The 9,785-nt window shown below is 60.9% G+C and overlaps 2 protein-coding genes across 5 annotated transcripts in view; one reads left to right on the forward strand and one right to left on the reverse strand.

Moving 5' to 3' along the window:
• LOC112549137 overlaps positions 1-1,160 on the forward strand; it is a 2,307-nt gene extending 1,147 nt beyond the window's left edge. Inside the window, exon 2 of the mRNA XM_025195965.1 lies at positions 43-1,160. Coding sequence (XP_025051750.1) covers positions 43-956 — 914 coding nt within the window. The 3' untranslated portion in view covers positions 957-1,160. The remainder of the gene's footprint in view (positions 1-42) is intronic.
• The window catches only part of EPHB3 (EPH receptor B3), a 39,506-nt gene extending 30,449 nt beyond the window's left edge, over positions 1-9,057 (reverse strand). The window contains exon 1 of one of the 4 annotated variants that reach the window (XM_025195963.1): positions 8,381-9,057. The gene's annotated coding sequence lies outside the window, so the exon portion shown is untranslated. Of the gene's footprint in view, positions 1-3,046; positions 3,068-3,430; positions 3,613-8,380 lie in introns of those variants that run through there. The other 3 variants (XM_014527825.2, XM_014527826.2, XM_025195964.1) reach the window with 3 other exon arrangements.
• Positions 9,058-9,785: the final 728 nt, after the last annotated feature.

A 9,785-nucleotide genomic window follows, 5' to 3' on the forward strand; every position in this document is an offset into this window, starting at 1 on the left:
CCCGGGAGGGCCGGCGGGAGCAGCTTGGCGTGGGCCCCCCGCACCCCCCCCAGCCGGCAAGTCTGGACTTGGCTCCGGGAGGGGCTGCGGACACGGAGGCAGGAGAAGGGGGTGCCCCACTCTCCTCCGTCCCTGCGCCCCCCCAAAAGCCCGGCCTGTCGGAGCACAGCGACTCCAGGCTGGGGAGAGGTTGCGACCCCCAGCCCAGCCCAGGACAAGACTCGCAGCTGGATTTCAAAGGCCTCAAACGTTCGCTCGCCGCCTTTGATCTCGACAGATGCTGTGCGGCAGCTCCCTCTGCAGGAGCTGGGGACGGCTGCACCTGCGGGCCGCGCGGGAGCCGGGACCGCTGCCCAGCACCAGCACCCTGGACCCCCCCCACCCTCGGGCACCTGACCTCAGACCCCCAGCCCCAGCCAGGGGAACCCTGGGGAAACCCACCCAGTGCTGGTCCTTCCTTTAGCTGTGAGCGTCTTCTCTTTCTGAACCAGACTAGCTTTGCTGACGGCTGGCCCCGCCACTCCCCTCCACATGCACACGTTCTCCCTCCGTGTCTCGCTTCTTCATCTGCGTTTCCGTCCAGCCGATTCCATCCCCTCCCCCTGAGGCAGAGCAGAGCAACGTGGCTCCATCTCCTCCTCCTCGCTGCAGCGGCCAGGCAGGGCCTCAACTCAAGGACATGGTGCCATCAAGCCTGGCCTGCGCCTGCCCCGACTAACCCCCTTGCACAGGTCCTGCAGCCGGGAAGTAGGAGGCAAAGCCAGCACAAGCTTGGGGAGTGGTCCCGGCAGTACTTTGGCCTCCTTACTCAAGGAGGGATGCCGGGGAAGAGGCCAACTGCTTGGCCCTGCTTGCTACCTGCCCTGGGCCCTGCCTGGGGGAGAAGCTATTGGGTGCAGCATTCATGCCTGGGATGGGGCAGGGAGGAAGGGAAGCATCAGACCCTCCTGCCGTAGATGCATTGACTCTTCTGCCAGGAAACGGGGGTTGTGACAACTGCCCCCAGCTGGGACCATCCCCAGAGCCCGCAGGACGCGTCAGCCTGGCTCAGCACTTCCATGCCCATGTCCTGCCTCTGGCCAAGGCCTGGACCTGCCCTACTTGAAGTTAAGTGAACCTAATAACAGGTTCGTTATTGCCACATTATAGCAGGGCCCAGAGGGCCCCATTGTACAAACACAATTACAGGGCAGTCCCTGCCCCATAGAGCTTCCTGCCGGATGAGACAGGACCATGAGCTGGGGAAGGAAGCACCTCCTTTTATAGACAGGGAGGTGAAGTGAAAGGACTTGCCCAAGGTCACACAATGAGGCTGTGGCAGAGCCAGGAAACAGCTGGAGATCTCCCAGCTCCCAAGCTGGTGCCCTAACGGCAAAGCCAAGGTTTCCTCACTTTAGGGGAAGGTGCACTGCAACCCTCACTCCCTGCTTGGGGGGAACAAACTACATTTGGGAGAGGATGGTGGAGGTCCAGAGACTGCTCAGCCAGCTATTGCATCTCCCCCGCCCCAGGCGATGCACCCCACTGCTCCTGACTTCATCCGCCCCCAGCCAGACCCCCCCTTGCCTGGTGGAGCTGCAAACTGAATTCTCAGATAAGATCTGTCTCCAAAAGCTGGCTCATGCCCAAAGGAGGCCAGAAGGAGCTGGTCGGGACTGGCATGCCACCTTCACGCCCGGGTCCCTCTCCCCCGTGCTCTTTGAGCAGCTGAAGGGGAGCTCCAGCCGGGTTCTCGCCAAGAGCCGTTCTCTGATGGCAATGAGACAGACGTGGCATGTGACCTCGGACAGATGCCAAAAACCCAACTGGAAGAGCAGCTGAAGTGCCAGCGCTGAGGACTCGGGGAGGGGCCGGCAGGCTCCCAGTCGGGCACTGTTCGGGGGAGCCACCCCAGCCCCAAACTGGTCACCACCACGGGGCTGTCTCCCACCGACACTCTGCACCACCCCATCACCACGGGGCAGCTGCCCCCAACCTCCTGCCACCTCGCATCATTGCATCGGCCTGCCCACGCCAGCCACTTGCCCTGTTCAAGGCTGCGCAGGGCACTAGAGCTACTCCTCGCACCACGGGACATGGTGGGCACTAACACGCCTTCCCAGCCTGTTCGTGCCCAGCAGAGCTGCCCAGAGCCCAGGCTCCAAGCCTCAGGCAAGGCTAAGAGGGGTCTTGCTGGGCAACGCATCACATATTTTTCCCCGAGGGTGCTACGGATCCGACATTATGGGGCCCTTTGCTAGCACACGTGGAAGCAACTCGTGTTCCTCTGCTGCAGGCCCAGAGCGCCCTTGAACGGGAGCTGTCGGAGCCAGCTGTGCTTTCACCCAGCGCCGACGGCCAGTTCAGAGCGGTGCCAGGCCGCTGTGCCCGGGCTCTGTTGGAAGGAGGCAGTCAGAGCCAGCTGCTCAAAGCCCACCTCCACGGTGCTGTTCCTCTTCAGGCTCGGGCCATTTGGGGTTCACAAAGCACTTCGTACACCCAAGTTGACAAAGCAGCCCCACACAAATGCAGATGCTGCATTACAGTCATGCCAGCCCGGCCCTGTCCTGCCACTCGCCTGCCCCGGGCCCCTTGAACATGCCCAAACGAGCAACACGGCCACACCAGACAACCTGGCCGCTGACTTCTTTGCAACAGGATCTCCATGCCCGTCTCCCTCACGCTTCCAAGCTGCCGTCCCTGGCAAGCCGGTCCCATATTGCAGAAGCCTCCTTGCCTTTCCATAAAGGCTTTCCCACCTCACCAGTTCCCTTCTGCCTGTTCCTACGGGCAGCCCGTATTCTCAGAGAATGGGACCCAGTAACCCAGTGCTGCTTGGACCGGCGAAGCCAGATGGGAAGGCCGGAAGAGAGGAACAGCATCTTATAAATCACTGCAAAAACCGTGCAGCCAGGCCCCCTCCCCTGCCCCAGAAATAACTCATCTGATCGGGTGACAGCAGACCCGTTCAAGCTGCGAATACCATTAACTGGGACGGAGGCAGCAAACCGCTCCACAAACCCGTCTTCGTCCCCAGACTTTATGGCAAAAATAAAATGACTCCTACCAGTGAGCCAGGTTTGCCCCGTGTCCCCCAGAGCTGTCCATCACTGCAGCAAGGCTGCGAGTGCCACCCCCACGGAGCCCCGGGTTGAAACCGGAGGGGGAAGTCGGCTTATGTTGCATGTCTGACTATGGGATCCCGGCAGGGGAAGAAGCCTTGGGGTGTGTGCCCACGTCTCTGGCTTGGACCCGATTCAGAGCCACCCAACACGCTGCCGAAGGGCATGAGGCGGGCAGCTGATGGACTCTCCGGCTCTGCTCCTGGAGGTGACTGGCGTCTCCAGGCTGCATTTAGAAATGCCTCCCAAACTCAGTATGCGGGCTATTGTTCTGGAAACTTTCCAGGAAGCATAGGGGAGGAAAAATCCCCCAAAGTTACTTATCGCACGTTCGAAGCCGCTCGCCCCACAGACACGGCGGCTCTGCGAGGCCGCGCTCAGCTGCCAAGCTGTGTCCCATCCAGTCCGCGCGGAGGGAGCCTCTGCCAAAACGTCCCTCCCCGCTCCTGCCTGGGGCAGTTACCCGAGTCTCTGCGCTGCGCTCTGCTCACTTCCTCCAGCTCTCAAGCACCGAGCCCATCTGGAACTGTTTAAACCCAAATATCGCCTCCCCCCCACCCCATTCCAGACCCAGATTCTTCCAAAGTTAAAACAAGCACAGAGTCAGGAGGGGGTGCCAGGCCTGGCTGACTCTCGCCTTCATTTCAGTTTAATTTCTGGGGAACTAGAATAAATCTGTCCCTGGCAATCGTTCAACCTCGGCACATTTTTCTCATTAATAAAAAAAAAGGAAAAAAAAAAAAGGAGAGCAGGCCTTAGGTTGCGAGCCATTGGTGTGTGCGTGCAGGACGGCCCCCTCCCTGCCATAATCCCCAAAGTGGGCTCTCGCTCATGCCTCAGCTCTTGCTGGGCAATTGCATGAATTAGTGAAGTGACAAGCGGGACAGACCGGAGAAGCGGGCAAGGCCTGGCCCCCCCACCCTTTATGCCACATGTGCCCGCGGCTCCCCCGAAGGGAACTTAAGCAAGGCCCCACCTTCCTCCCAGAGAAACCGGTGGGAGCAAATGCTGCAGCAGCTGCTGGCACCGCACGAGAGGGATGTCCTCGCCAGCAGGCTGCGGGGCGAGGTCCTGCACAGCCGCTGTTCCCGGCTCTGGGGCAGCGGGGAAGTGGCTTCCCTACTCCATCTGGGCGCAGGAAGAGCTGGCGGTGGGGAGGGAAGAGCCTCCTTTAAACCTTTGATTTCCATTCCTATGGAAGCAGCTCAGCAGGGCCCGATCCCGGCCCAATGCTTATTGCTTCCTGCATGAAGGGAAGTCCAGGGGCTGCTGGCACTGCTGCGGTAGGGGGTGGGAAACAGGTGTGCATCAGCTGCTTCGAGGACACAGAGCCCATATGCCCAAGAATATGCATGCAAACATCCCCGTTGACGGGCACGGGACAGCACATGGGGGGGCTGTCAAATTCCTGCCCTTCCCCGTTGCAGGCAGCCCCAGGGGACCAGCTCCACAAACCTGGCACAGTGCGGTGCCAGTGCCAACTGCCCTGGTGGCACTTGGCATTCATTTGAAAGCACCCCATAGCCAAACTGCTGCCCCCACACTATTGCCCCACCAGCCAGCCTCCCCTTCCCCTGGCTTGCTCCATCCTCTGCATTCAAGCAGTAGGACACCTGACCTTGAAAGCAAGCAGGGACAGGAGAGCTCAAGGGTGGGCTGAGCCACAAGATGAGTGGCTGCAGGTACAACTGTTCAGATGTGCTTTGCTTCCAACAGCCTCTTTGGAGGGAGAAGACAGAGCTTGGTGGGAACGTCCCATAGAAAGGGTAGTCCACGAGCCCCGGCTGCAGCGCCATACCAGCAGCGCAGCTGCCGAGAGCGGGCTATCTTCACGGTAGGGCTGAAGTTGCCACCTGTCCAGTTTTCACTCGGACAATCCAGGAATCTGGATCTTTGGCCAGAATTCAATGAGACTTGGACGCCCAATGTCCAGGAACCGGACCGGGAGGACAAGGTGGCAATTCTCGGGGCACAAATTCATAGGCTACAAGGAGTTTCCAAAAGAGAGCTGACCCAGGTCCCCCCTCCCCCTGTGGCCAGTAGCACACACACAATCTCGGGGCACAAATTCATAGGCTACAAGGAGTTTCCAAAAGAGAATCGACCCAGGTCCCACCTCCCCCCGTGGCCAGTAGCACACACACAAAGTCATGCTATTTCCAGATTGGTCCACGAACGGCTCCAGCAAAAGGGGGCCGAAACGTTAGGCAGTTTGGCTTGCTTACAAAATGGCTCCCGATTCCCATCACGGCGAAGCAGCCGCTGTCAGTCATGTTCCCGGCGGGCCGAGGAATGCCATCCGAGTTTGCTCGCGGCCAGGCTGAGCTTGCCTCCCCGCACACCTGGTCAGCGTGTGCAAATTTTGGGGGGACATTCCCGTCGGGCCGGGGCTGTCGTGATACTCCCGCCGAGCAACACGGGCGCGGAGCCCCCGACAAGCCAACGCTCTTCTTGCCTCCGGCCCCCACCAAAGGAGGTAGGAGGCAGGTCGCGACTGGAGCATGGGAGTCTGGGCTGTTTTCCACCCATTGCAACTCCCCAAAGACGTGGATCTCCCCAAAACGTGGCAGCCCCATGACCGGCCTCGGCTCAGGAAAGGGGAATCCTCCTCCCCGCAAAACAGCGGCTTCTCCAGGCCCAACCCGGGCGCGAGGGGCACCAGAGCCCTACAGCGCGCGGGCAGGAAAGAGGATGAATTCAAGGCTGAGAAGGGATTTTCTGTTCCATTGGCACTGGTTTTTCAGCAGCGGGCAGAGTGCGAGTCCTATAGCGTCTGCATGCACTGCACCCCTACCGCTCGGCCTCCCAGACACAGCCCACGGTGGAAGGGAATGGAGGGACGCCTTCTTCCCCGGCTAAGATCGCTGGTTGAAAACCAAGCTGAAGGGGAAACAAAGGGCAGGGGAGTCTCCCAAGAGCCCAGGTAAATGAGCCACCCAGAAGAGAGAGAGAGAGGAGAGACAACTCCTAAGACCGTGGCCATCTTGGAGACAACCAGGCGACTCCAATTTATGTCTGAACAGCAAACTCAGGCTCAGAGCTTTTGGGGGAAATCCCGAGTTTGGGAAGAACGGGCCTAGCACGTTGGGGCTGAGCTCCCCTCGGTTGCACTCAGGCTCGCACACCCTTCCCCCAGCGCTCGGCACCAAGGAGGAGTCCCTTAATCCCGACAAACCAGTTTGACTCAGCACAACAGGCACAGCTACAATTTTCAACAACACACGAGCCTGTGATTCAGATTCCTCCGGCCGTTTAATTAAATGCCGAGCTCTCATTTTCTAGCAGAGGCAGCAGCAGCCACTTCTCAGGGCCAAAAAAATGCAACCGACTGGTTTCCTCAAATTTCTGATGAATCAGTCATCAAAACAAAGCCAGGAGTTTGGGGACGTTCCTTGAAACCGGAGGCCACCATTCGTGTCATGTGAGAGACGCACACGTACTGACCCGGAGTTTCAGGCCCTGGGGCGGATGGGTGTTTTGTGCTTCCAACCCACGGGCTGAACTGCATTAGGCAAAAAAAATTCATAAAATAATAAAAACCCAGCGAACAATGGAAGCACCAAAATCGCCGGCATGCAGCCGGCCCCTGAAATCTCAGTGCATGCGGCGCGCTCTCCCCTCTCGCTAACTGTGCTCTGCCGGACACAAAGGAAAACCCCTCTTCGCCCCGGCTCAGGAAACACGGACAAGAGGCAGCTTTCAGGAGCAAGGGCCGGGAGATTAAGAGAGTCCGGGCAGCACCACAAAGCCCTACCCGACGGGCCCTCAACCCCGGCCCTACCCCGAAGCATCAATAAAACAGCGGGGCTAACATCCATGAATCACACCATGGAGAAACCAGCCGTTTCAGCGAAAAGCAATTCAACAAAAAGCACATCTCCCTGCCAAGAAAATACCCAACCATTTCTAGAAACAGGGCTGGGGTGGGGGGGGAAAGAGAGCCAGGTCTGAATCGAACAGGGGTGCCTTGGTACGAGAACAGCCACGGCGTCGTATTTATGGTCAACCTGAAGAGCAGCGAGGCACAACCAAAGAGGACTTGTTCCCCTCCCTTGTGCCAGCTGGAGAACGAACTCTTCACAACTTCGTCTTCGTCGTGTCACTCTCCACCCCCCAAAAACAGTCAGTAAAAGTCCCCAAGAGTCTGCTCGTCTTATCAGCAAGTTCAGGGGTGCATATGTAGGAAGGTGTGGGGCTTTCTCTGGGATTTCTGCAGGAAGACTAATACCCCTGACCCCAACCCCTCTCCCAGCTGGAAACGAGATTCTCCCCAACACCTTGGCTTGCGTGCGGTGACGTGGAAGCTTCCCACAGACCACCACGAAACTCCCCCAGAGAGGTCCGAGCGCCCCCTTTTGCAAGGCACTAACGATCTGGGGTCACTGCCTGCTCCTGCCAACTCGGAGCCTGGCACGGTCAGGCGAGCAGCTCTGTGCTGCCTCCGCACCCACGCAGGCCCCCCGAGGCCGACAGCTGGAAGTCACCGCTGAAACCGAACCCGGCGAGAGCAAACAGGAGAAATTTAGCCCATCTTGTCAGGCCGGGTCCCGTGCTTGGGCGTGCAGAGCTGGGCTTTGCATGGAAGACAGAAGAGACACTGCCCAGCCCAGAGGCTCCGGTGCCAGCAGCTGGGCGGGGAGCTGGCTCCAGGGGCCAGAGCCAGGCCTCCCTCTGCCGTGCTTGTGTGCACCCCGTGCCGAGAGCTGGCTCCCTTGTAGCCGGGTCCCAGCCACAGGGGCCTCAGCTCCCGACCACAGCGGGGCAAACCCGTCTCCTCCTTGCATTCAAATACTTGGCCAGAGAAAGCTGCTGCTGTTGCTTCTGGACAGAGCATTCCTTCTCCGGCAGGCTGAGGTACTGGTGAACCGGAGAAGAAAAACACATTGTAACTTCAAACAAGCCCAGCGCCCTTGCAGGATCTGGAGAGAAACCATTTTCTCCCAAGCAGCACAAAGCGCTCACTGAGCTCGCTGCTGAGCCCGGCTTCCCCCATCCCCACGGTGCCCCGAAAAGAAGCCAGACTCCAAGCCATCGGCCCGGAGGATGGATCCAGGGGGTGGAGGGGGAGCCAGAGTTGCACGATAACACCGGCAGGAGAACTGCACAGCCCCCAGGCCAACATTCACCCCACACCAAAGGTGGGGAGGCCGCAGGGAGCTGCAAATCCCCAGCACGAGGGGAGAGGAGGAGGTGGCGGCCGCGGTTTGGAGGACGTGCACGCAGATTTACTGCCGGGCTGGATTTACGACGAGCATTAAAATATCTGAACTAACGCGTACCCTGGATTTACAGCGACTGCTCCGACGCCCCGGTCCGTGCCAGGGAACCGCTGCGCGAGGGGCTGGAAACGCCAGACGCAGCACCGCGCTGCCCTGAGACGGGGTCAGCCATCTCGGCTCCCGGTGAGGCCGAAACGGCTTGCGGCCTGGCCAGTCGGCCGTGCTGCCTCCCGAGCCACTCGCAGGTTCGGCCCGAGCAAAAGCGGCGACAACATGGGCACAAAGCGGCCAGCCCTCCGCCGTCCTCGCGCTCGCACTCACCCGGCGCTGCCGAAGCGAGAGCGCTTGCCAAGGCCTGGTCAACAGCTGGACCGTGACCTCCCCAGGAGGAGCATTCGGCCCTCTGACCCCTCCGCACGCTCAGGAAGCTGGGGAAACCCTGCGATTCCCAAGCGAAAGCTGTTTATTTTCCCCGTCCTGCTCTTTGCTCCGGCTGGCCCGGGTTAAGCAGCCAGCTCCCCAGCAACGAGGCCCCCCGCGCAGCGTGTTGTCCGTCCGGGGATTCAACAGGAGGCAGAGGCCACCGCAGGACGCCTCGCCCCGAAGCATCACAGCCGGCCGAGAGGCGCACCGCTTCACGGCAGCGCGAGCCAGGAAGACGCCGACGCCAAAAGCGGCTTCGGGCACATGCCAGCAACGCGGACACCCCCGGACACGCAGCCCCCCCGCCGACAAGTCCCCTGCGGCCCCGCACCTGGATTCCCAAACTACTTCTGTGCACCTAATTATTAACAGGACCGGTGTCGCGCCTGCCCGGAGGCTTGTGGCGGGCCCAGAAAACACAGTCCCTGCCCACAACTTCGCTGCTCGCGCGGCGTCTCTCCGGGGGACGCGAGGCCCCGGCAGGCCGGCGTTGGGGAGTTCGCGGCCGGCCGAGCGCTCCCGGGGCGTCATTGTTTCCTTCCTTCCATGTGCAAGCATCGCTGTTCAAACACCGCCCGCGCCCGAGCGCGGGGGGACGAGGCCGGGAGACTTCTCCCCTGAAGCCGCAGGCGGGCGCGAGGGGATTTACCGAGGAGAGAGGGGGCAGGGGGCGAACTTGTCGTGTCGGTGACAAGACAAGAAACCCCTCCGGGGCAAAGCCGGTGGCCCGAAGACATGTCCCCGACACCACCCGGGGCCCCGAATCCAGCGCGTGCAGTGGGGGTCGTTCTCCTCCCCAGCCCCTGCCCCTGCCCGCCCCCCGCCGAGCGGGGAAGGAGCCCCGGTCTCTCCAAGTCCCGAGACAAAAGCAGCTTTTTTGGGATTTGGGGTTTTTCGGCAAGGGGAGCTGCAGCAACCTTCTCCGGGGCCCCGTCCCACCGGGGGGGAGCAGGGGCAGCTGGGCCAGGGGAGGGAGAGGCGCAGCCCGCCCCGCGGCCCGTTCACTCTGGACCCTACCGACGGCGCGGCCCCGGCCCCGGCC

This window comes from Alligator sinensis, unplaced genomic scaffold (assembly GCF_000455745.1).
Source record: "Alligator sinensis unplaced genomic scaffold, ASM45574v1 scaffold301_2, whole genome shotgun sequence".
In the NCBI taxonomy this organism is placed as follows: Eukaryota; Metazoa; Chordata; order Crocodylia; family Alligatoridae; genus Alligator; species Alligator sinensis.